Below are 27866 nucleotides of genomic sequence, written 5' to 3' on the forward strand. Positions count from 1 at the left end.
GTTGGTGGTGTTCCTCTCTTTTTTTCTTTCTTGTCTACTTTTGAGTTAATCAGATATTTTCTAGTATTCTATTTTAATTCCTCTGTTGACTTACCTATGCCTCTGTATCTTTTCCAGTGCATTTTCCCCCAGTGGTTGCTCTAGAGATTACAGAACACACCCATATATTTTTGCAGTCTACATAGGGTAGTATTGTACCAGTTCAGATAAAATGTTAGAATCTTATAAGAATCTTTTAATTCCCCTGACCTTTGTGCTTTTGTTTTCACATATATTACATCTGCTTATGTTATAAAATTCACAGTATGGTGTTATACTTTTTTGCTTTAAATAGTCATATGTCTTTTAAAGAAATTAAGAGATGAAGAAATACATGCTGTTTTATATTTACCCACATATTTATCATTTCCAGAGCTCTTTTTTCCTTTCTGTAGATTCAGCTTACCATCTATGGTCACTTCCCTTTGGCTGGAAAAATTATCCTTAGCATTTTGTATAGCATATGTCTTCTGGCAGCAAATTCTTTCAGTTCTTGTTCATCTAAAAATGTCTTTATTTTGTCTTTATTTTATTACATTTTTTATTGAAGTATAGTTGATTTATAACAGTTTCCTTCTTTTTTTTAAAGAATATTTTCACTGGGTAAAGGATATGGAGTTGCATTTGTTTTTTCTGCAGCACATCTAAGAACTTCCATTGTCACCTGAGCACCAGTGTTTCTAATAAGAAGTGAACTATCATTTGTATTGTCATTCCTTTGTATGTATTGTGTTGTTTTTCCCTGACTCCTTTTAAGGATTTTTTCCCCCTCTATACATGGTTTTTAGCAGTTTGACTGTGATGTACCTACTTTTGGTTTTCTTTGAATTTATCTGGCTTGGAGTTCACAGTTTGGGTGAATTATATGACCATTATTACATCAAGTAAGTTTTTCTCCCTCATTTCCTTCGTATTCTTTCTCTAGTACCCCATTTACAAATGTGTTAGTCTGTGTGATATTGACCCACAGATCATAGGGGCACTCGCTTCATTTTTGTTTAATCTTCTCAGTTCTTTAGATTGGCTAATTATTCTTCTCAGTTCTTCAGACTGGCTAATTTTTATTCATTTGTCTTCAAGTTCACTGACCCTTTCTCCTTTGCAGTCTACTGTAAGCCTTTCCAGTGAATTGTTCTTTTTAGGTATTGTACTTTCAGTTCTAGAATTTCTATTTGCTTCTTTGCTATAGTTTCCATTTCTCTGCTGATATTTTCCATCTGTTTGATTTTTCCAATCATATTTTTCTTTACTTTTAGAAACGTATTTATCATAACTGCTTTAAAGTTCTTGCCTGTTGAGTCCAACTTCTAGAACATCTTGGTGTGTATTTCTGTTGACTGCTGTTTCTCTTGACAGTCTCATTCTTCTGTTCCATCGCGTATCTAGTAAGTTTTGGTTATACACTGGACATTGTTGATAATACTATAAGAGACTCTGGATTTAGTTATCTTCCTCTAAAAAGTGTTGATTTGGCAGGAAGTTAATTTGGCTTGACTCAGACTTCAAATTCAGCCTTCCCTTCCCTACGGTGGGCAACAGCCAAATCTTTGTTATTTCCTTAACTTTCTAGCTGTGTCATTCTGACATGTTCCTTGGAGTTTCTCTTGCTCACATTTGGTTTAGGGCTCAATAAGGAACCTGTAGTTTATATAAAGATTTCAGAGTTTTATTCTTTGTGACTTTATTGTTGCCAATTTCCTTTTTCACTCTCCAGTCAATTTTTTTTTAGCCCCCAGCTCCATCCTCTGACTCCTTTAGCCAGTAAGACTGTTGCTTTGTGCTTAAATTTCAGTCAATAGGAATAGGTGGGCCAGAGTTTGCCCCCAGGTAGAAACTGTAAAACTAAAAATTTCACCCTATTTGGTTCCCTTTTTACAAAGATCAGTCTCCCTCCAGTTTTTGCCTGCTTTTTGTGGCTCTTCCAGGCCACGAAACAATTGTTTTTAATATTTTGTCTAGAGATTGTATTTTTATCTGCTGATAGGTTAGTCAGATACAAACTATTCATCCATTATTGGAAGCATAATTTCCCTACTTTTTAAAAAATGACTTTGAGAAATAGAAATTTGGTTATTGTTTCTAAATTGTCATGGCCTGTAATGGTGCTAGTATCAGCTGACCAAAGAGTAGTTGTGGTGTGCAAAAGCAGCATGTTCTAGAGTCCTGGGAAGTGAGCTATGGCATCCCTAACTTCAGGTCTAATACATGATATGACTTCTCAGGAACATTTGAATGTTCACTCACCCGGTAGAGTCAGTGGCTGTTACAAAAGATCATGATTTACTTTGATATTAGAGTAAGCTTTAATAAATTGATATGGTTTTATAAAAATAAAACCATGATGCTAGCCATAGCTGAGAATAATGAACCATATTTATTCACTGTTCAATAATTTGGAGAGAGTTTGTTTTCTTTCTCTTTTTAGTATCCCCCTCAGTCAGTATCACCTTTTCAAGTGTGGCCAGAGGACATTCACAAAGGAGAAAATCTAAATCCATTTTGAAAATTAATAGGTTTTCTTATCCTCTGGTACGTGTTTGCTCCTTCTTCATGGTTGGAAAATACGTATCCTCAACTTGAAAAAAATGTTCAAGGGATCAAGATCAGTAGATTTTGGGGGAGTGTGTTTGTGTGTACACATACACATGGGAAGAGACAACATATAAATGTAATTTTATTTTTCAACTTAGATATTTCAAAGAGAAAGATGAATGTGAAGTGCTTATTTTTGCAAGAAATTACTTGCAAATTAATATCTCCAGCCCAGACCTCTTTTGATTTCTAGACTCATTCATTTCATTCAGGCCTCTTCTCAAATGTCATCTCATCAGAGACCACCCATGACCACCCTTCCTTTCCAGTTCCTTACCCTCCCTGGTTTCTCTTTTTATACCATGAACCACTGGTTGGCATTTTATCTCTTTATTGGTTTGCATACGTATTACCCTTCTCTCTTCCTTTTACCTCCCTCTGCTAAAATGCAAACTTTATGAGGACCGGGACTTTTTATATTTAGATTTCTCTCAATTCTCTGGCATGTGGGATAGTGTCTTGCATATAGTAGGTCAAAGTAAATTTTTGTTGATTGAATGAGTGAGTAAACAAATCACTGAGTAGTGAGATGGGAGATATAGTTCAAAAAATAAGATGAAGTGAGAGGCTTTGGAGTTACTTTGATGACTTTCTGTTGACTCAGGATTCCCAAACTCCATTGTGAGTGCCGTGTGGGAGAGTGCTTCCTACTCACTTGTTGCTAATTCTGTGTCTGGGGAGAGGTAGTACTTGTCCTTTTTAATATCTGATTTGACAATCATTGATGGATAGTGAAAATAATAAAAAGAAATAAACCTTATCCAAGCAGGTGAGGCAACATGTGGAAAAACATCTTCCTTGCCTAGGAAAATACCTAAGTGTAATACATCCTTGTGGGAGGATCTGAGTTTAGCAATTAAAATCGGGACCTAATTTCAAGGTATATTTACCTATGGCATGAATACAATGAGCAAAATTGTGGAAGTTTAGATGCTGATTGATTTCTAAGGTGCCTGTTTTGCTTTGATTTTGTAAGCCACATTCAGTTGCTCTGAACTTTGTAGTCTCCAGGCTACTTTCCGGCTTTAACAACAAAGTCAGAAAAGTTTAGTCAATTAAAAAGCTGCACCCAAAATAAAAAGTTTTCCTTTTACTTGCACTTAGAGCATAAACCATCTCATTTTTCAAAAATAGGACAACCATCTCTATTTCCTCAGAATTCCAGCTATTTGGCTAAATCTACTCACTATGTAGTTTAAATGAAATGAATGCCAGTTTTCTTTTTGATATGTTACTAGTGTGGTCAATATTATTCCTGGAAGTTGGTAACTTTCTAGATGACCATTACACTAGCAATGTTAGGAATAGTATAAAATGTGTCCGGTAGTTGGCTTTTGCTTTTGAAATTTTTTGTCCAGAGAAAACCACATGGAGGTAGAAGCTCCATAAGGATCACAACCCACCCCAACATACACATATATGCACTTTCATTGATATTTATGTAGAACCTGGCATTAACACTAGAAGGGTCAGTGTCTAATGGTACCTAACCTCTCTGAGCCACTATTTTCCCCAACTCTAAAACAGGTCATCAGGGACTTCCCTGGTGGCACAGTGGTTAGGAATCTGCCTGCCAATACAGGGGACAAAGGTTCGATCTCTGGTCCAGGAAGATCACACATGCCACGGAGCAACTGAGCCCACGTGCCACAACTACTGAAGCCCGTGCACCTAGGGCCCATGCTCCGCAACAAGAGAAGCCACCGCAATGAGAAGCCCGCGCACCACAACGAAGAGTAGCCCCCACTCGCCGCAACTAGAGAAAAGCCTGCGTGCAGCAACGAAGACCCCACGCAGCCAAAGATAAATAAATTAAATAAATAAATAAATAAATAAAACAAGTCATCATGGTATGCTTCTTGACAGAGCCGTTGTGAAGATTAGAAGAGGTAATGCATGTAAAACATCTAATACAGCTCCTAGCACACAATAACCCTTCAGTAATTGATAGCTTTTTTTTTTTTTTTTTTTTTTTTACCATTTTCCCTCTGGATAACTAGGGTATTACTGTTCTCATTTAGCAAAAAATTATGAAAACGGAAATCCTAGTCCCAGCTAGATTTTCTTTTGATTTAAAAAGTTGTTTGATTCAGGCAAAAGAGAAGAACTACCTAGAATGAAATTAGGTTGTGAGATAGAGATGTGGCTTATCTTTAACGGTTTCTTTCTTTATCATTTATTTGTTATTTGATTCCTTCATGCATTCACTTATTCATTCATTACCTATTAGTAAGCCAAGCTGCACCTTCTCTTGCCTTTTAAATCTGACTCTGTATGGTCAAATGTACAGGGCTTTATATCTGTAACTTAAACAGTTTGAATTCCAATAGTATTCAGTTGGACATCTGAATTTTCAAGATGTAGCCCTTTGAAAAGATGTCCCATTTAATGTACCATTTTATTAGGTACCTTTCTTCTTTGAATTAACAAAGTATGATCTCACCTTGGGATTTTTCTATTTATTCATTTCACTGTCTGGATTGCTCTTTCCCTGTTTATCTGGCTCCTTTTCATCTTTCAGGTCCAGCTCAAACATCATTTATTCCATGCACTCTATCTTAGGTATCACCCCAACTCCCTCCATAGTCATTCCTGTCACATCACCTCATTTTATTTCCTTTTTGCCCCCTATTACCAAGTATAGTTATTTTATTTTGGCTATTTGCATAGTCTTGTTTTCTTTCACTAGAATACAAGTTTCATGCTTCAGGATTTTTTCAGTCTACCAGTAGACTTCAAAAAATTTCTTTTCTATTTGACTTAGCCTGAGTTGGTTTCTGTTGCTTACAGACAAGAAACCTGACTGATATTCGTACCAGAAGTGGTTGCAGGCAACAAACACTCAGAGAAATAGCAGAAATTTGGGATTAGTATTCTGGTCTAGGAAATGGGGTATTTTTGTTTATTTGTTTAGTGTAGTTTTAATTAACAAACACTTACATGGTTCTTATTACATACTATTTACACCTTTACAGAAATTATTTTATCTAATCCTCAGAATGACTATGAGGTAAGCTTTATTATTAGCTCCCTTTTACAGATAAGGAAACAGGCACATAAAGGTTAAACAACTTGCCCAAGGATGCAGAGCTAGTGAGTAGCTATTTCATTTCAGTTGGTATTGAAGGCAGGGAAAATTCTAGTATTATTCAGGAATTGAAGTCTGGTAATCCATGGGATGCAGCTTTGAAGAACTAATGAAACCATTACCTATAATTACTTTGAATATGCTGTGTACTCAGGGCCAGCTTTAGGGTCATGTTGCCACTGCTGCAGAAAAATGAAGGAGTTCAGTGTCTACTGGATTGAGTGGACAACTTGAAGAAAGAAAATACAAGCTCTGAATTTGTGTTTTCAGCTAAAGATGCAGACTAAAACTTATAGACATTATATAATTGAGCTCACATAATTTCTTATATCTATCAGCCTTAGGGCTCAGATAGTTCTTAACACTATAAATTCAGCCCATGAACATTAAACATTTAAAAATTAAACATTATTTCCAGGTTTCCTATTTGAGAGATAATCTGTTGATCAGGAAGGGGTGAGATCAGTTATCCCAAATTACCCTTCACGAAGTTTCTTCAAGGAAAGATTCTGCTCCTGAGAGGTGCTGTGGCAGTCCAAAGGAAAGATGGGGGTTTGAGGGGAGGAATATTTGTTTGGGTGGGTGTTTTATAATTAGAATTATATAATTTAAAACATGTGCTATATATTCTATTTTAATTTCTACTTTAAGACTCATATAAATGCATTCTGTGTAAGTTGATTGGCTCTTAAAATGGTCATGCTTAATGTTGAAAGTTAGGAAATCATATTTTTAAGAAGCATTTTGGAGAATACACTACCCTTTCCAATTCTGAGGGTGAGATAAGAAGGAATCGTATTTTTGTGAGAGCTCTCTGTCCCATCCTCTGCTCTCCAAGTACAGACACAGCCATACCTGTATTTTTCCTAGAGTCTCCTACTCTGTTGGTAGGATTAGCCAGAAACAATTTAGTCCCACATTCCAAAGTATGATGTGTTACAGCAGGGGTCAGCCAACTGCATCCTATAGGCCAAATCCAGCCTTTTGGTGTGTTTTTATATGGCCCTGAGCGAAGAAAGATTCTTAAAAAATGAATATCCAACAGTATAGAGCCTGCAAAGCCTAAAATATTTACTATCTAGCTTTTTTACAGAAATGTTTGCTGACCTCTCTGTTTCACCATACTCTTGCGGCATACAGAACAGTCAAGGATGCTGCCCCTGTATAGGTTACCTGATCAAGAGTTTCTCCTTAGGGAATTGATTATATCGCCTTCTCTTTTGTTGTTTGTAGCTTAACTAGAATTTGAACATGTCTGGTAAGAATCTCCTAATTATTCATTGTTCCTTTTGTTTACCTCTTAATTACAAAATAGCAATAGCTTTTATGTTTCAGCTGAAATTGCTGTGTAACAAATCATCCCCACACTCAGTGGCTTAAACTAACAAGCATATGTTATTTCTCATGAGTCAGGGGGTCACCTGGGGGATTAGTTGATTTAATCTGACCTCAGCTGGGAGTGGCTCTGCTCTGTGTATTTCTCATCTTCCTTCTGGTATCAGCCTGGGCAAGTCCTTCTCATGGTGATGGCAGAAGTTTAAGAGAGTAAGTTGAAACACAGCAAGGCCTCTTGATGACTAGCATGGGACTGGCATATACTGTCACTCTGAACTCATTCTGTTGGCCAAAGCAAATCACATGACTGGATGCCCAAAGAGTGAGAACTATACCCTATCCTCAGTGGGAGAATATTGGAAAGTTACCTGGCAAAGGTTGCAAAAATTTGGAGCTAATAATTCAGTCTGTCATAGTTTGGTTTATTTCAGGATATACTCTGCAACCAGCATTGGGAGCTGGGTTACAACTCAGATATTTTAACTCATCCTGCTATTATACGCATCAAAGATCTGGACAGCAAGGAATCATTCCTCAGAAGTCATTCTGAGTATAGGTGTCAGGAGCATAAGGACCCTAAATTTCTTCAACTTAGCTAGTATGTATTTAGTGTCTTTTTTGTGCCTAACACCATATTAACTTCTGGGGCTTAAGGAGCTTTAGGTCTAACAGTGAAAACAGACCATGGACAGGACTTAAAAGGTGTTGTGATAGTTCAGTAACAGAAGTTTTTACTACATATACAGATAGCAACAGAAGAGAGGGGTAATCAACTCTGCTTTACGAAAAGGCATAGAAAGCTTTGTTGAGAAGGAGATTAAATTTTGAGTGTTAGACAAATCCACAGTCCTTACAGAACAAGTTCAGGTAGAAAAGTACTTTTCGTAGGAAATATTATAGCAATCTGTTAACTGTTAGAAATTAATTATAGTTAAAATCTCTTGTTTATGCTCGGATAATAGAAAAGTCTCAGAGAGCCAATGAATAACTTTGTATTTACTACCTTCTTGCATTATTTACTGCAGTAGTTTTCAAACTTTGGCCTGCCTCAGAATCACCTGGAGGACTTGTTAAAACACTGATTGCTGGATTCCACTCCCAGAGTTTCTTATTCAGTAGGTCTGGAATAGGGTCAGAGAATTTGCATTTCTAACATGTTCCCAGATGATGCTGATGGGGCTGGTCCAGGGACAACACTTTGAGAACTATTGCTTTATTGAATCTTTCCTGTGTATCTGGCACTCTGCAATGTGGTGAGTATGTAAAGGTAAAAAGAAAACATCCCTGCCCTCAGATTGCTCGTAGTAGGGTGGCTGGGACAAAGAAGTGAATGTGTAATGACAGTGCAGTGGAATGGATGCTGAGATGCATGGAAGTACAGTTTGCTGTGGAAATACACCAGAGGGACACTAACTCAGACTGAGGCTGCAGGCTGCAAGTGTGTGTAAAACACAAAAAGTCCTTTCACCCTGAGCTGAGTTTTTAAAAAAATCAGAAAGTAATAACAAATAGAGAAATGACCATGAGTCATGCTTTGTGTGAGGTTCGTAAATGGAGTCGTCTTCGAAGTTGCCTTTAAGAAATTACTGATCAAAATTTTTTAGACAAGCTTTTGGTGGTGTAGGTGGGACAATGTATGTCTGTAGTTACCTTGCAAATAAAAATTATCCCCTTCTTTTGCTAATTTATTCTACTCATCTTCAGCTATTGTTAAGATGCCAGTTAGATAAAGATGTTACATTCTGTTTTCACAAAAAGAGCGAGAAATTTTATTTATGTCAGAATGCAGACAAAACTAGACAAGAGCAGGAACAATCAGAGCTGGGGAAACAGGGTTCCTTAGGCAGCTTTACCCGGGACTTGAGGTGCTGAGCCTGCAGGGGAACAGTCAGCTACTCAATGCGATTGTGGGCTAGCGTGAGACTAGGAGACAAAGTGACATCTCTGCCTTGAGAAGGGCACTGAGGAGGAATGCAGTGGATATTAGGTCATGGATTCATGCGGGGCTATAGATAGCTCCTGCTTGGGCATGGTGAGGTGGGTGAGGGGACTGGGCAGGAATTGATTAGAGGTGTACCTACAGTGGGAAGCTGCTAGGTCAACTGGCCAAGTTATATGCCCAGCCAATGAAAGAGTGAACCTGACAAGTACTTGGGCTGGTTTAGAGAAACAGAGCTATACTCATGAGGTTGTTTGTCTTGGCATTGAAGACATTCTGCCATTTTAATGAAGCAGTCTTGGATTGTGTTGTCCTCTCAACCCATAGGGGTAACACCCTTTCAGGAGTAATGGTCTTTGGGGCTCCTGGCTATCTAACCACTTGTATTTGTTTTAAATCAAAAGCATATACCTAAAGCTATGCAGAACATTTCATTTTAAATGGTTATATTCCCACTGGCAAAGGGAGCTAAAGTCAAGTAGAAATTATAAACAGAATGCTCAAAATGCTTTAAAATCATGTGGTACAATCTGTTTTCACTGGAGATGAATTACTGATGAAAATTGTTTGTAGTTTTTTAAACTATCCTTTTATAATGTAGTTTAATTAACCGTGAAACCTTGTAACCTTTTTCTCAGCATACATCTGTGGATGGATATACTGAGCCCCATATCCAGCCGACCAAATCAAGTAGCAGACAGAACATCCCTCGGTGTAGAAACTCCATTACGTCAGCAACAGACGAACAGCCTCACATTGGAAATTACCGTTTACAAAAAACAATAGGGAAGGGAAATTTTGCCAAAGTGAAATTGGCAAGACATGTTCTAACTAGTAGAGAGGTAAGTTTTCATGATTCCTTTTAATATTTACTTAGACCTCTCCAGAGTCTAGTTACAAAAGCTTTCCTACAGCTGATTCTGGGAATAAGTAACAGTTGCAATATGGTAAACACTGGGATATGTGTGAATGGAATGTATGTAGATAGAGTTATCTATACATGGCACAGAAGAATTGTCCTTATGTATTAGCATCTCATAAATCAGATGTGCTGCAGATGAGGTTTTCTCAGACTTCTGTCTTTCATTATATGGCTTCTGTAAAAATTTCTGATTTTTACCCGACCCCACTAACAGGGCTAGGATAACTTCTTATTAATTACTGCTTAAGCTGCAGTGAATACAGGAGCAGAAAATGAGCTTGTACATGTGAAACTTATATAGTGTTATAAACCACTGTTACCTCCATAAAAATTTTTTTAAATTGCTGCTTGAGGTAAATTAGGTATAAATGTGTAGAAAGTCACCCACTAATTTTTATCTATTTAGAAACCACATTGAGCAAGTGTTATACAGATGTTTTTCTCAGATAATAAGAGAATCGGGTTTCTAAAATCCCATGTGTTTCAAATCAGATGTATTTATATAGCAAAATTTGTTTTTAAAATAATAATTAATATATTTAATAATTTATATAATAAAGACTAAAAATAGTTAAACATCTAGCATTCTATATTATATAATGTTTGCTGGATCCAGTTAGGACATTATGAAAAATCTGTCATAAAATGTTTTTGTTAAGTTTCCATTTTGTTCTATACATAATATTATTGTCACATACGGTTAAATTTAGTCCTCTCTGTCCATTTTGACCCCAGGAGCTGTTGGGACACAGGCTGTATTAGACAGAGACTTAGAGGACATTTAAATCCGTTTTGTTAGTTTGCTGTAAGGAAGTTTGGGTGTCCAATCTCTCTACCCACATAATACTTACTAAAAGTTTATAAGCCTCTCCCCTCTGGTAATTGTAACTTATCAAGATCATGAGTAAAAGATGAAGATACAGATGATTTTTACTTTAAAAGGGGAAACCTGGAATAACTTTAACAAAGGTGTAATTTCATTGACTCAGAATCAAATAGGTTAAAGACTTGGATCAATAGAATATATTCTAAGGCTGCCTAATTATCAAAACTTTACCATCCAATTATGTGAACACCAAATATAGCTAAATTATATCTAGTTAGGAATGAAACAAAAGATGTTTTCCTTATAAATTTTATTCATTAAGATATGTATTCTCAAATATATTTTAATGTTCTCTTTTTTTAGGTTGCTGTGAAAATAATAGACAAAACTCAGCTAAATCCTACCAGTCTACAAAAGGTATTTAATTATTTTAATAGTAAGTAATTAGAATACGAGTTTATTAATTAATATATGATACTCTGTAAAGTCAGTTATTCTAAATTTCCTGTTAGGTACAATACTACATTTCATCAATATATGAAGAAAAGATTTGATATAAAACATAATATTTACATTTAATAATATTTAAAAAATGTTTGTCAAGTGTTGGTTTGAAAACTATCTGCTACTCAAATGCATGTACCATATCAGAGGAACTTATGTCTTTTCATTCAGTAGAATAAAATTTTTCATATCAAATATTTTGAAGTAGTAAGGATTCTGCTTCATTAAAAATCAACTCATGAGATACTGTTGTCCATAGGTGGGTTTCCTTTTATTGCTTCACTTGCTTTTCTTCCTTCTTGCACAAGAACTAGTCTTTCAGCTAACTTACAATAAAAGATAACGACCATTTCTTCAAAGGGTGAAAATATAAAGCAGGAGAGTGACCAAAAAAAGCAGTTAGGATGGGAATTGACCTGGTAAGGCTGTTTCATGTTGCTTCATTAGTTATTTATGTGGGAAAATTTTCTCAGATACACATATTAGTACTTTAAAAACGAAGCAAATATTTTAACATTTATGTCATATATGTTTGTATATAGCTCACTATATAATATTTATGTATAATGTATATATAAAGTACATTATGATTTTTATTAGAATATAATGGGATCGTGGTCACATATGTAAGTGTGATGTAAATAACTTTGGATTTCTAAAACAGAATTTTACAAGAAAATTTTAGTATGGTATGTTTAACTACACCTGCTGTGATTCTACCATTAAATTAAAAATTTGGGTCCGTGATATCAAGACTTTCCACTTGTCTCAGTGCCAGATAACTCAGTTTATTTTATATATTTCTACTTAGAGATCTGTCTTTGTACTTAACTGAGATTCCTTTTAAATTTGACAACCAATATAATTTTTCATAGCATTAGTATTTCTCATCTGTGAAAACATGAAAGGTTTGCTGGATTTTTTTTCTCTCTGAGTATGAGATAATATACTTTATTGGATGTTTTTTGGGAGAAACTTCCAGCACCCATCTTTCAGCCAATCATGATTTAGTGGTATGCGTTATAAAAAGGCATCCTCCCTGGGCAGACGAGTTATCCAAAGGTGCTGTGTTTTCCTGGACTAGAGCCACAGTGGGGCAAGTTTTTGCCTGCCCTTCTCCTGGGAACCCTTTTACAATGCACAGGCTGCATACCAGCCCAGTGGCCCTGTCCATGGCCCACCTAGCCTTGTCACTTTTCCTAGGTTAATCTGTGGGTTACTCTGGTAAATTAAGTGATTTTAAGTGACATTTAGAACTAGTCCAGGCCTGTTGTGCTCGTTGGAGGCACAGTAATGTGACCCCCGCTCTGTCATTCCCAGGGGGGGACCAGAGAAGGTTGTAGAACCAAAGTCACGCTTATTGAAACATGTGGACATGCAGACATGAAGGTAGACTGTTATTCAGATAAAAAAATATACTTGTTGATGTAATTTCTATTATAAATTCTGCTAATCTTGCTGATAAATTGTTGCTTTTCCAAACAGGCATATAAAAAATGATGGCAATTTTGTTTTCTTTAATCTGTAAAAATAAAAGCAAAGGAAAGATTGAAATTTGCTTAATGTAGCCAGTACACTGTGTGTATTTTGTTGTTTTCAAAATAATTTTTATTTGTGTTCATAGATTGGCTTTTTGTTAAAAGGTTTGGAAAAAAACAGATCGAGGCTTGCTTAGTTTTCGTGCATTGTAGAACGTTCAACATTTGGCCTTACCCATTGAATGCTGGGAGCATCTCCCAGTCAGTCATATCTAAAAAATAAAAATGTAAAAAATGGAATTAAAAGTAATCATTTTTTTTTCCTTAGCATTGACAGTCAAGTCCTATAGGTAAAAAATAGCAAAATGGCTCTCCATGTCTTAGGTGTGCTTGTTAAAAGGGAGATAATGACAGCACATACATTTACAGTAAGGATTCATTTGAATCTCATCTCAACGCAAAAGTGTTTGGTTAAAACTTGTTCTGGACTTGGTCTGAATTTAAGCTGGTTCCCCTCCTTTACTCTCTTTTGTGTATGACGTATTTATAGGAAATATTACTTTCCTTTGTCAACATCAATGGTAGATAAAAGTAATCTAAATTTGATACCCCAACTGTTCCAAACTTCTAAAATATAAAGTTCTTAAAAACAGTTTGGTCTTTGGAATTGTTAAGCATCTTTGGCTTCAACATTGTTCATGTAATATGCTCATATTATTTGTATTACATATTTTAAATTAATGGAATCCAATTTAATAAGTTTTCATAGTTTAAGAGCTATGTGACATACATGCTATATTTCCTTCTTCCTCTTTGGAGCATGACTCCCACCTCATACATTAGTGGTTTTTTAGGCTAGGGTCTATGAACTATACTCGTGATTCTTGGGTATCTTTTAAGCAACCTGTTACTGTTGGAGGAAAAGCAGAATGATGAAGCAATTTTATTCATAGTTCACATACTTGAAATGTAAGATTAGTTATCGTTTCCTCTGAAATTCCACCAAGTTTGAAACTTGGACACATTAGTTTATACACAGATGACAGAGTTTGTGTTAGCTTGTCTCAGATCCCAGTCACCAGGGTGCAGTTTATCTGTCTTCTGTGTATTGCTTGTTAATTTGCATTTTCTGTTGTTTTACTGTGTTGCATTGTATTTCAAATTCACAAAAATAGTGCGGTGGTTCAGAAGTGATTTGCTGAATAGTAAAACCTGTAATGAAAACAGAAACAAGACTACTACAACTCATTAAATAATAAAGAGGAGTGCTGCATCCCAGTTATAAAGAATTAAAATCCTTGTGACAGTGATTTTGCACAAGCAGGGCAAGTGTAAAAAATTTCAATAACCGACATCTGGAAATTAGGCTTAAGTGAATGATCCATTTACTGCTAGTGTCTAGTGTGTTACCTGTTGTGTAAAACGTTGTCAAATGGTGACCAAAGCCATTTATACTTTAATGAGTTTTCAGATAAAGCCCGGAGACCTCTCTGGTAAGCTAGTTAAGTTTTCCAGAACATATGCAAAATGATCTTTATCATGTTGATGAATTTGGTCACTAAAGGTAGAGCAGAGGACAGAACCATGGAAGCAATTCAGAATTACATTTCTTTTAGCAAATTATCAAGAAACCAGACTTGTAAAAGGAATTGTATAATTATTGACAAATATTTTTGATCAAGGAGAAAGCAGAAGCTTCTTGGCAATATTCCTTAACAAATCTCTCTGTTGGACATAGGTTGAAATACCAGTTACTCTCACATATGTGTGCTTGATAGCATATTTCACTTTGTAGCTGCACAAAACCACTTACGTGCTGAGTACTTCTTCCATACAGTTCTTTTTATGTGTGTGGATCATTTGAAGGAAAAGTCTTGACCAGTTCTTTTGTGGATCAGTGAAAACCTAAGTGAAAAGAGAAGGATTAGCATTTAGTGAGCTGGGTTGTAGACTGCAGAAGTTGTCTTTGAATTATTACTGAATTTTTTAATATATATACTGCAAGGAATGATACTGCTGTGTGAATAAATAAGATCATACCTAATGCCCAGTCACTCATTGCTTCATTCTCCATGACATCTGTGGTCAGTAACATAACCTCTGATCTTGATTTGGTTTTAAAGGAATACTGAAAACAGGGACTATCATAAAATCTTGGCTATTGAAAGATGTTTCTTTAGCATACAGTGTGAAGAATTGGTGGGAAGTATATCTTTCACACTGAAATACAATGGATTTGAGGGAGAAGTTGTTCAAACAAGTTTCTTTTAAAAGGTGATATCAATAATGTTAATGTCTAGATAAAATATCAACAGTTTAAATGTTGAAGATAAGATAACCAGATTTTCTGGAAAGACCAAACTGTATTTCAGGCAGTTCACTGACCAAAAATCTGACTTTTCTAAACCCTGTTTTAGCCCTCATTAGTTATGGGACAAAGGGTTCAATGACATATTATTGGGCAAGTTTAACATACAAATGTTACATCCAAATATGAAGAATACCTTCCAACGCAAGCATATCCAAAGAGTATATTAAGAACCTATTGCTATTACCCCTCAAATTGCAACTTCCAGTCTTCTGACCTTTTAGTGTGATTAGATCAGCAGCCTAGAATTTGTCTGAGAGCTGTGCATAGTCTTCTTGGAGAAATGCTTTTGTAAGATTGGATCCAGTAATTAATCTGAACGTCTTTGACACATTACCCAATGCTTTGTTCCTTCCCCCAATCAATGATTGTGACTTAGGATTTTTTAAATTTAATAGAAATAAAAAGTAAAAAAAAAAAAAGTAAAACTAGAAATGGAAACTGTCTTGTGGTTCAAGCTACACGTCATGGAGCCCAATACATGTGTTCATTAATTAATTCTTAATCTAACAAGTATTTATTGAAAGAAGATTATATTTCTCCTTACGTTTTCCTCTGCATTTTTGGCTCCTCCTTTTCTGTTTCCTTTAAGTGGACTCATTGTCCTTTTTGTGGGCCACTCAGTGTTGGAGTTTCACAAGACATGGTCCTAGGCCTTCTCTTTCTGTATTCTCTTCCTAGGCTGTCTCAAAGGTAACTCTGATTTAAATTATCACCGGTAGGCAAACTCACAAATTTATATCTTCAACTCAGACCTCCGCTACGTTTGCTTGTAATCCCTCAAAGATAACCCAAACTTATTAGATAACCCAAAACTGAACTCACGATCTCCACCCCACCTGCTTGGTACATGCCCACCTAGTGCTCTTCCAGTGTCATCTCTCAGTGAATGACACTGTCCCCAAGTTGTGCAAGTCAGAAACCTCAGAGTTATCCTTGACTCCTCCCTCTCCTTCCTTCTCACCATCTAATCTGACCTTGAGTTGTGCTGATTTTATTTCTTACATATCTTTTGCGAATGTTTGCTTTTGTCTTTTTCCATCATGATCCTCTAGACAGCACTACTATTATCTCTCCCTTGGACTACCCCAGTAGCCTTCTAACCCGTCTTTCTGCACTTTGCATCCCTATGTGCGCGCGCGCGCACACACACACACACACACACACACACACACACAGAGTTTAAAAAGTCATCAAGGATGCAAAATATGTCTGATTATGTCATCCTTCTATTTAAGCTTTTAGGTAGCTTTCCCTTTTTTTTGTAGTCTAGAAATCAAATTCATTAACATGGTGTACAGACCCTACTTTCTTCTTCTACCCCATGGTCCACCAACTCTCCCCAGCTTCTCCCTGCTCTCCTCATCCCCTACTACTCCAACTTCACTGACTTTCTTTCATCTGCTCCTATTCCTACTCTTTATTCTAGCTACCAGGGCTTTGCAGCTTTTCACCCCACCCTATGCATAATCCTTTATCACTCCCTCTTCACGTAATTCTTACTCATTTCTCACATTTCAGCCTTAGAGTCATTTCTTCAGGGAAAGCTTCCTGTCTCAAGGATAGTGTTAAATCCCCCTGCCCTTCTTAAAATTAAGCACTCATAACCAAGAATTATTTATAAACAATCTTCATAAACAATCACTTTAGTTTTTATTTGTTTTGGTTTGAGTAGTACTGTTTGGATTTTGCTTTTTTTTTTTTTTGACCGCATCACGTGGCATGCAGGATCTTAGTTCCCCTACCAGGGATCGAACCTGTGTCCCCTGAAGTGGAAGCACGGATTCTTAACCTCGGATTGCCAGGGAAGTCCCTGCGTTTTGCTTTTGATTCTTGTATTCTGGCTCTGACTCTGAAGACCTGTTTTAATTGCTTGGTCTTTTTTGGCTGTAAAGCATACATCTATTTCTGTATTCTCAAGAAAGTATATAATATTTTCTGAAATAGATATGGAAGAATTTTCTCTTGGAAATGGAGGAAGCTAGAAATCTTGAAATCACCTATGAATTTTAGACTAACTGGCTGGCTGTTTTAAAAATCATATTCGCATTTAGTTATTTTGAGTCATACTCCTGTTTTTTCTAAGTTCAGTTTGTTGATACAGTACACTAGTCTATTTTTAATTTTTGGACGGAGACTTCAAAACATCTTTCCCATTTTAAAAAACTTGCTTTCTCATGATATTTATTTATTGGACTAAAAGTTTCATTTCTAATCATTTTTTTTTTACAAGATAAAATTCTACAGATGCAGTTGAAGTCCTGTGTGCCACTTCTTGGTTCTATTCCTATGTTTTTCTACCTAGAAATAACTACTATTCTGAATTTGGTCTTATTCCCATTTATTTTTTTAAAAAAAATTTCACATGTGTATCTGTACATGAAATACTATGTATTATTTATTTTTAAACTTTCTATTCTTCTGCAACTTGCTTTTTTCATTTAGCATTGTCTTACAGTTTTATTCATGTTAGTCTATATAGTCTAGTTCATTTATTTCCACTGTTATTATATGCCATTGTACAAATAAGCCACAGTTTACCCATTTTCTTATTAATGGATATCTACTACAGTTAGTTCATTTCTGTTAGTTTATGTTTAGATTGTTCCTGTTGTTTTAGTGTTTCTTTTTTTTTTTCCAGTTAGCTTTTTGTTTTTGCAATTACAGACATTGCTGCAATGATTCTTATTATGTATATCTTTTCGTGAAGATGTATAGAAGAGTATATCTCTCCAAGTAGAATAAGGTTGAAGGGCATGCATATCCTCAACTGCATTAAATAATGTCAAATTGCTCTTCAAAGTGGCTGCACCAATTTCTACTTCTGCTAACATTGTATGCGATTTACTTTTGCTTCACATTCTTGTCAGCACTTTATATTATCAGATTTCTTAACTTTTGCCAACCTTATAGAAGCAAAATGGTATCTTGTTTTAATTTCCGTGATTTCTTTATAGTGAGATTGGACATCTTTTCAAATTTAATCTATTTTATGTTTAGTATCTTCTCTCTGAAATTATTTGATTTGGTATCTCAAACAATTTTATTTACTGAGCACCAACTTGAGCCCAAAGTTGTACAAGGCCTTGGGAAAGACTCTAGTACTATAAACTTGGTACCAGTTCATAAGAAATAAGAATCTTATAATTCATGTACGAAGACAAATTTTGGCAAAGTGGCACAGCCTATTATTTTGCAATGAATAACTGACTATAAGTTGTCAAGTTTGGAGGTAATACTAAACAATCATTTTATTTTTTTAGTTAGAAATCATCAATATATACTAATTTAATTATGTTCAGCTTTCTTTTTCTGAACTACTGTTTCATGGGAAGAACTTAAGAAATTAGCCTAAGTTGTTATACTGGTACTAGCAATAACTTTATAAAATATTTTGATGTCTCAATACGATGTCTCAAGTAAAAGAGGAGTGAAATGGTGATCCTAGAAATTAAAAAGCTGAGAGTTTAATCTGTAGGATTCTGTTAATATAGCTCCATGACTGGCGTCTCCGAGACAAAGTCTAGACAAGGTCCTAACTATCTCTTGGAGCTGAACGTCACCTTCAGGGTACAGCACAGGACCCACACTCCACATTAATAGGCCAGTAAACTGCTGTCAGGGATATAGGTCGAATTTTTACAGAGTTTACGGTGAAGGCAGAGAAGGCCTTCTGCCCCTCCTCAAACCCAAATCAGAGCAAAGTACTTGAAAGGCCAAGAAGGTTGTGTTAAAAGGCACAGACAGGGCTTCCCTGGTGGCGCAGTGGTTGAGAATCTGCCTGCCAATGCAGGGGGCACGGGTTCGAGCCCTGGTCTGGGAAGATCCCACATGCCGCGGAGCAACTAGGCCCGTGAGCCACAGCAACTGAGCCTGCGCGTCTGGAGCCTGTACTCTGCAACAAGAGAGGCCGTGACAGTGACAGGCCCGCACACCGCGATGAAGAGTGGCCCCCGCTTGCCACAACTAGAAAGAGCCCTCACACAGAAACGAGGACCCAACACAGCCATAAATAAATAAATAAATAAATAAAAATTAAAAAAAAAAAAAAAAGCACAGACAAACGTCACCCTCCTTTTATGAGCTCAATCTACTATGACTTTGATGACAGCCTGGAAGAGCTCTCCTGGGGGGAACAAGCTTGACCACAGCCTTTGTCAAGCTCCCCGTGGCCACAGAGTTGTTCCCCATCTGCCTCAAGATCAAGGAAGTAGTGAAGAAGTCCTGTGACACTGATGAGTCCAAGGGCAGCACGGTGAGCAGGGCTGGTCGAGAGAGGATGATAGGTTTTCGGCCCCTGGCTGTGCTGCTTTGAGAGTAAATAGAATGGGGATTGTCTAAGCCATGTCCACTTGACTACTTCTAAATAGAACAGATTTTTCTACCATCAAAAAAATGTAATAAGAGGCAGAAGGAATGGAAGAGGTAGGAAGGAACAGAGTAGTTGAGAAAAGAAATAATTAAGGCAGATATATATTGATTAACACTAATGCAGTTTGCCTAATCCTGACCCTGAGCTCTAACCAGGAAGGACCGAACTGGAAAGTAAATACCTGTCCACAGAATTGAGGATTGTTCACTAACTTCAGTTATCTAGAACAAAGCCAAGAACCAAGGAGGAAACAATAGAGGCCGCTGAACAACTAGAACAGCTGTCACAAAGTCCAAACAGTGAAGTGCCTGCCATTTAGTCATAGAAGACCCATCTCAAGCCTTTTCTCCGCACTTAACTTCTTTAATTCAACACACAATCTTAACAAACTCTGGCCTTAATTTTCAGCTGACAGCAAAATTGAAACAGTAGTTTGAAAGGCATTAGTGAATTCAGAGCCCTCCTGCTAAATTTGGGTATGCTAGGAACATCATGATGTCACAGTTTAAAAATGAGAAAGGAAAAATAGGACTAAAAATTAGAATCAGGAACTCAGATAGTAGTGTGGGCCTATTTAATATGTTCACAAACTTCTGTTTTCCTTACTTGTGCCTGGACATACGATACATACAATAATTGACTTTTTTTTTTTTTTTTTTTAACAATAACTCTCCATCTCAAGGTAAACTTCTTATCTTGGTCTAAATGTTCAGCTCTCCTTTCCCCCTCACCTCTTTCCCCCTCTCCTAAGGAAGAGCAAGCACGGATAAGGTTGGCATCCTTGCTGGTAAAGGTCTCTTCTGGGTGAAAAGACCAAATATGTATAAGGAGCTCACTGTCTCTCCCTCTTCTGCTCCCTTTGACTCAGTGGGCTGGTGCAGAAGACTTTGACATTAGTCCAGTCTCTTTCCTCTGTGCAACCAACTAGAATGTTAGAGTTTTGGAAGAGGTTATGGGGGGTAATGAAGAGGAAGAAACATCATAGCCCTTTACTGAATCCACGTGCTAGTACTATTCAGTTGGCCCCAATTTTCTAGATTTAGAACGTTAATGACAAACCTGGCTGACAGTTCAAGTGTTTCCTTGGGAGTCAGGGTGATTGACGGGGCAGGATTCTGGCATTTCATTGTCCCGAGTCAATGTACCACTTAAAACCCCCTCACCACTTCTTCCATCGGCAGCCACTCTTCCTCTTTCCACAACTGCTTGTCACTTTTAGCCAGCACACACTCAGCTTATACACACATTCATGCCGTTGCTTGTTTTTATAGTTTTTGTTCACTCCTTGTCAAAATCTACTGAGGGATAAAATAGATAACCAACCAGGACCTACTGTATAGCACAGGGAACTATACTCAGTATCTTGTAATAACCTATAATGGAAAAGAATCTAAAAAAGAATATATGTGTATATATATGTGTGTGTGTGTGTGTGTGTGTATAACTGAATCACTTTGCTGTACACCTGAAACTAATACAACATTGTAAATCAACTATATCTCAATAAATTTTTTTTTTTTAAATGCTGAAGGAGAGGAAACTATGGATAGAACAATGTATTCAAGACATTGAGATGTAGGAACCCGATGACTGTATATTATTGTTTTAACTGGAATAAGAAATTCCTTTCTGATGAGAAAGGGGTGGTATTTCTCTGGCTTCATCTCCAGGTGGAAGTGGAGCCGCCTTCTGTTCAGGTATGGTTTTTGTTACGTGCTCCACTTTTCACAGGGCGATTTTAACCCTGTTCGCCAGCTCATCTCGGTTCTCCGTAGAACAGAAGAGCTACGTTCCAGACTCCAGTCAAGGACTAAATTCACGAATTCAGCACCACTCAATCAAGTAAACAAACAAAAGACAGTGTTTATAGGGGAATGCCTGAAGGATGTGTAGCTGTCCGTTCCTTTAGATTACTTATTCTCAAACATGGAGCTGCCAGTATGTTTTAATTAGTGATCAGATGTGTCTCAACCAGTTTGCTTCTAAGAATAAACTACTGAACTGGCCGATAACGTCATAAAAATTAACAAGAGTCAATTCAAGATTACCCATGTGACAATTTTGTTCTCACTCTGTTGCAATTTGATGTTCTTTCTTGAGACAGAAGAGAAAGAAGATAGAATGAAGGAGCCAGTGTGGCATACTTATGCTACAACTTAATGGGCCACACTTCCTGGAGGTACCTATGCCAGTTACAAAGTAAGGCAGAAGCCCTCTTCCATGGGGCAGTAAGGACTGGTAATCGAAAAAGTAGGTTAAAGTGAGGAATTATTAAAAATTATATAAGCATTTAACATTTAAATTGAGCACATAAATATACATTCATCAACCAATCTTTTCATTTAGGTGCAAAGCTTTTTTTTTTTTTTTTCTCTTTTAAGTTTGGGTCTACTGATTGGCTTTGTTTATCTTGTACAAGTCATACTCGTAAACCCATGTTTGCTGCTATTTCTAATTGGTTTCTTATTTAATGGAGAATTTAAAGACTCCCGGGAAGTGATCTGAGAGCAGAATCCTAGATTTTCTTTTAATCGTTTACAGTCTTCTTGCCCACACCTAACAGGACAGCAGTCTCTTTAACAGCTCTTATCTAGTATTTAGAAAGTATTCAGTTTGGTTTGTTTTGTTAAACAGGATACTTGTCCTTCATTGGTTTATGTAAATTTAATCTTGTTGGACAGACCTTAAGGCAACCCCAGTGATCCCTGCCTTCTGGTGCTCACACCTTTGTATAATCACTTCCCTTTGAGTGTGAGCAGGATCTGTGACTGGTTTCTAACCAGTAGAATTTGGAAAAGGTGATGAGAGTTCACTCTCACGATCACATTATGTTATGTAAGACTGTCCTGCTAGCCAACTTGCGCTAGAGATTATCCTTGCTGGCTCGATAAAGTAAACTGCTGTGTTGGAGAAGCTTACTTGGCAAGACCTGTGAGCAGTCTCTAAGGTCAGGGCAGCCTCCAGGAGAGCCAGCAAGAAGCCAGGGTCCTCAGCCCTAGGGCTGTAAGGAAATGAATTCTGCCCACAGCCTGGGTAGCTTGGAAGTAGATTCCTCCCCAGTCGAGCCTCTAGATGAGAGTGCAGCCTGGACAGCACCTTGATGGCAGCCTTGTGAGACCCCCAGCAGAGGACCCAGTTAAGTCATGACCACAATGCACGGTGAATACTGACACACAGAAACAGTGAGATAATAAATGTGTGTTGTTAGAAGTTGCTGGGGTGTGGTAATTTGTTACTTAGCAATAGAAAACTAATACATTAGTTGAATGATCTATTTGCAGTAACAACTGTAACTGACAGACGTGTCTGAAATCTAAATAACCTTTGGTAAGCATGCTGCTTAACCGCGGAAGTGTAGGGGCGCAGGAAGCACCTCGAACAGTGAGCGTCGAGGGTGCACAGGTGTGCTCAGCAGGTTTTGCAGAGGCAATGCCGAGTGACAGTTGGTTTCATGGAGGCCAGTTACAAAGGCTTCTGTACTGTAGTGCTTGTGAGTTGTGACTGTATAGTCACATCTAACAACTTAACAGATAAATAAAATTTTAATAAGAAAGCAACACTCAATGAAGAAAACAGAGGTAGTTCATTTACATGTAAGTATAGGAGAACAAGATTGTTATTGGGGACTTTTCTATTAGAAGTACATAATACTACTACTCAGCCATAAAAAGGAATGAAATAATGCCATTTGCAGCAACATGGATGGACCTAGAGATTATCATACTTAAGTGAAGTAAGTCAGAAAGAGAAACACAAATGCCATATGATATCACCTATATGTGGAATCTAAAAATATGGCACAAAGGAACTTATCTACGAAACAGAAACCGACTCACAGACATAGAGAACAGAATGTGGATGCCAAGGGGGATGGCAGGTGGGGGGAGGGATGGAGTGGGAGTTTGGGATTAGCAGATGCAAATTATTATGTATAGAATGGATAAACAACAAGGTCCTACTGTATAGCACAGGGAACTATATTCAACATCCTGTGATAAATCATAATGGAAAATAATATGAAAAATAATGTGTGTATATGTATAACTGAATCACTTTGTTGTGCAGCAGAAATTAACACAGCATTGTAAATCAACTATACTTCAATAAATTTTTAAAAAAGAAATAAATAGTGATAATACTAATGAATGCAAATGAAACTTACAATAATGCTACTCGTATTAATAATAGGTCCAAAAACTTTAAGATCTATATAGTACAGCAAAACCAAAATAGGGACTATCTGTTTTTATTTTTTTTAATACACTCCTGGGGTGCAGGGTGGAGATTCAGGGAAAAAAGTCAATATTTTTAAATAATAAAGTTTAACATTTAAAAAAATTACTTTAGTTACAAATAGGTATATTTCTTATAAAATGATATTTTAAATGTTTAAATGGACTGTTTTATTACTCAGTGCTTATAAAATGGGTTTATGAAAGCCATGGAAAAATAAGAGGCAGGCATAATATTTGACTTGTTTTTCTGGAGAAAAAAATTCTGCTTATAGTAGAACCTAGGATCATCAGATTTGTGAGTTATGATTTTATAGTTATATGTAAATTTTATGTGCTCATATTATGTGTGAATTTTATCTGCTAATGTGCCATAATAAGAAAAAAAAAGTTGAAACCAGAAGTACAGATCCTCTGAAAATCTAAACCACAGAGTCTACCTCTGCTGTCAGCCCAAGGAGTCCGTGGGCAGAGGTCACCTGATGAGGTGCCCGCTTACTTCCTCTTTGGTTTTCTCAGGGAAGTGAGGGCCTTATTTTTAGGGGGGACGTCAGGTAAGCAGAGTGAGGAGACCCAGGTGGTGTCAGAAACCAAGGTAAAAACCCTGAGTGCATTCTGAGGGGACTACCCACCAGGAATACAGGAGACACCATAGAGCTCTGCCCCTGCTGCCAATCGTGAGAAACGCCGGGTATGGGCGGCATCCCCTCTGTCTTGGTATAGGAGGTCCCCTCAATCCTCCCTCTGAATATTCACAGGAGTGAGATTCCACACTCCCCTCTGCTGACCTGAGGCCACCCAGCTCACACCAAGGCCCTTACCCCTCTGAGACCCCTGAGGAGGAAGTGAGGGTATGTGACTTCCGGCTCCCTCTGCCCAGGGCCTCCAGGGCTGCTCGTGGGAAGGACATATTCTGTGACGTCACTAACTAGAAACTACATGGTATTTGATGAGTATTCCATGCTTACTGCTGTCCACTGGCATCTGGTATTGTTGAGGATTGGAAAGAGTTTGGAAAACGGATAACTGATTTAGAAATGGTCAAATGATCTGAACAGAGGTCTCATCAGAGAAAGTATATAGACGGCAGATAAGCATATGAGAAGATGATCAACACCAATTATTAGGAGTTGCAAATTAAAACAACAGATACCACTACACACCTGTTAGAATGGTGAAAATCCAAAACACTGACAACACCAAGTGCTGACAAGGATGTGGAACAACAGGAACTCTCATTGCTGGTGGGAATGCAAAATGGTACAGCCACTTTGGAAGGTAGTTTGGTGGTTTCTTATAAAACTAAACATACTCTACTATACCATCCAGCCATCATGCTCCTTGGTATTTAGCCAAGTGAATTGAAAACTTAGTCCACACAGAAACTTACACATGGTTTATACAGCTTTATTCATAATTGCTTATAGTCTGATCAACCAGTAGAGGTGATTAAAGAGTCAGGCCCCCCAAACCCCAAGGAAGGTTTTTTTTGGATAAAAGTCATGTGGATGATCATTTAGTTTCATTCCCACAGTGTTTTTCTTTTATTCCTAGTAATGAGTATTCAAATAAATGTTAGTTTTACTGTATATGGTATATTCACATACACACACAAACACACACACACACAGAACCATTTGAGTTCATTAGTTAAAATTGTCCTGGGAACCAAGTCTCAGCAAAATTAGAGTTGGGACTGTGAAGTAAATCTCTTATTTGACCAGAATCCTGTAGTGTCTTATAAGCAGATAAATGTCTTCAAATAGATGTTTTGATTGGTTCTCTGCTTGAGTGTTCTTTTTTAACAAAATTGTTTGGTTGTTATCTTTAACAGTTGTTTCGAGAAGTACGAATAATGAAGATATTGAATCACCCTAACATAGGTATGAAATTTATATATACAATTAACGATAAAGTATTTTCCTTAATTTGAGGCTATTTGAAAGGATACAATTTTAAGGATGTTTTATATAGAATGAGAAAAAGTGATAACCTCAGAAAGTGATACTTTGGGTAAAAATAGATTATAAAGAAGTTAACTGAAGGCTACAAATTGTAGTTTTCTACTGCCTTGCTGTCTTCTGCTTGTCACTAAAATAATATATATGACTTGGAGTTAAAGCATATAAATGATTTTTGTATCTCCTTACTAAATCTCTCTAAATAGAGATTGCATGCCATTTAGGTATTTATAAAAAATAATTCCAGATATTTTGATAATAGGCACTTGGGCTTGATCATAGTTTATAAGCAAAATAACTAATTTGAATTTTAAAGAAAATAGAGTTGATTTCAGTTTTAGTGAATTTACTTCCATAAGTTCTGTTTTTCCCCCATATTTACAAATAAGTTTATTGATTACATATATTATACAGTCATTGGATTGTAAGAAGTAAAAAGCAATTCTTCTTTTAATCTGTTTATTTTTGAATCATGTGTTTCTCGCACATTAAAAAAATCTTATGTTTATTAGAGACACTCATGCAGTTACTTGTGGTGTATAATTTCAACTATTTGTCAATACATAAGTCTGATAATTTAGTATTTTTTAACCAGAAACTTTTAAAATATCACATAATTATTAAATTTTTTGTTTCTGTACCAAAGATTATTTAACATTTTTTGATAGGCTCATTATAATAATAGTGTCTTTTTAAGCTTTAACTAAAATTTTATTATTTTGATTTTAAGATTTTCTTTTTTTATTACCTTATTCTAATTAGAAAAGGAATGATTTTTTTAATCCCAGAGATTTAACTCTCTTTTGACCCAGCAGTTGGTTCCAAATCACTTCACAGTAAATAGTTTTCTTCCATAGTCGTAATAACCCTTGAGAAAAATTTTAAACTTTAAATTGTAATTAATAATTTTTAGTAAATACTCAAATTTTCCTTTGGTTTAGTGTTACCTTAAATTTTCTTAAAGCATATCCAGTATGTGCTCACAACCACAGAGTTATATCTCTAATTTCTTTTTTCAGTAAAATTGTTTGAAGTTATTGAAACAGAGAAGACCCTCTATTTAGTCATGGAATACGCGAGTGGAGGTAAGGATGAAGGGAATGAAAAGTTATCTTTTGATGAGACATATAGAATTATTAATACCAATCATTAACATTCATGTCTTTTTTGATGTTAATGAATCTATAGTTTCATAAAATGCCTTTAAATGGTATCTTAAGGAAAATTCAGTGTTTAGTTTCAAGACCTATTGATCCTACATTTAAAAGTAGGATTTTGGCTTATTTAAAAATTACTTAGGGACATTTTTCAAAACTCTAAATTTGCATTGTTATCTATGAATGTTTCAATTCTTATCTAAATAATATAATATATAATAACATTAGTAGTAGTAGAAGCTCTTGGCTATTAACAGGAAATCTCAAATTCAGAATATATTTAATAAAGTTTATAGTAAAAGCATGTTCTAGGTCAGATGTTTATTTCACTGATTGTTCATATATGACAGATTCTCCATATACATACATTTTCAAGAAATCCATAAAATGTTTCAATTTAAACAAGTATTGATCTGTATATTTTATAAGTTAGGAGACTGAGTTGATGGGGAAATGTAAGATACATTTCTAGTAGAATATAATATTGGGCTGGCCAAAAAGTTCATTCAGGTTCTGCTGTAAGATGTTATGAAAATCCCAAACGAACTTTTTGGCCAACCCAATATATATTCTGACTATATGGTGTCAAAAATAGGAATGATTTTTAAACACTGATATATAGTAGAAAATCATTTTCATGTACTTTCCCTCAAATGAGAGATACATTGGCTCAGATTCACTGTTCTTTTAGGCATAAGACTTAACTTTCTCGGAAACAGGTTTAAAATTTATGGAGTTAAATCATTTAATAAGTAAAATGAGGATACTTGAAGGTTTTAAGGGCTCAGAGAATTTAAGCAATTGAAGAAGAGGGAGGGCAGCAGAAATTATTTAAACCACTTTGGCTAATTACCTTTTTTCGCTAATCAATTGAAAAACTTAGTGTTGAATTTAGTTTTGAGTTCTTTTAGCTAATAAAGTGTATAGATTTTTATGATGATTCAGATTTTGTGTAACTAGAATAAAGATGATTTATTTTAGTCTATAGCCTCTAAGCTATGTATTTTTATACCCTCTTAGATTTCTAAAAAATTTTACTACAAATATTAAACA

General features: G+C 36.2%; 1 protein-coding gene across 4 annotated transcripts in view; it reads left to right on the plus strand.

The window, feature by feature from the left end:
- The window catches only part of MARK1 (microtubule affinity regulating kinase 1), a 143185-nt gene that overhangs the window by 68343 nt on the left and 46976 nt on the right, over positions 1–27866 (plus strand). For all 4 annotated transcript variants that reach the window (XM_061185322.1, XM_061185323.1, XM_061185324.1 and 1 more), the window contains exons 2-5: positions 9632–9835; positions 11105–11158; positions 25530–25578; positions 26676–26741. In XM_061185322.1, coding sequence (XP_061041305.1) covers positions 9632–9835; positions 11105–11158; positions 25530–25578; positions 26676–26741 — 373 coding nt within the window. The remainder of the gene's footprint in view (positions 1–9631; positions 9836–11104; positions 11159–25529; positions 25579–26675; positions 26742–27866) is intronic.

Source organism: Eubalaena glacialis, chromosome 3 (genome assembly GCF_028564815.1).
Source record: "Eubalaena glacialis isolate mEubGla1 chromosome 3, mEubGla1.1.hap2.+ XY, whole genome shotgun sequence".
NCBI classification, from domain to species: domain Eukaryota; kingdom Metazoa; phylum Chordata; class Mammalia; order Artiodactyla; family Balaenidae; genus Eubalaena; species Eubalaena glacialis.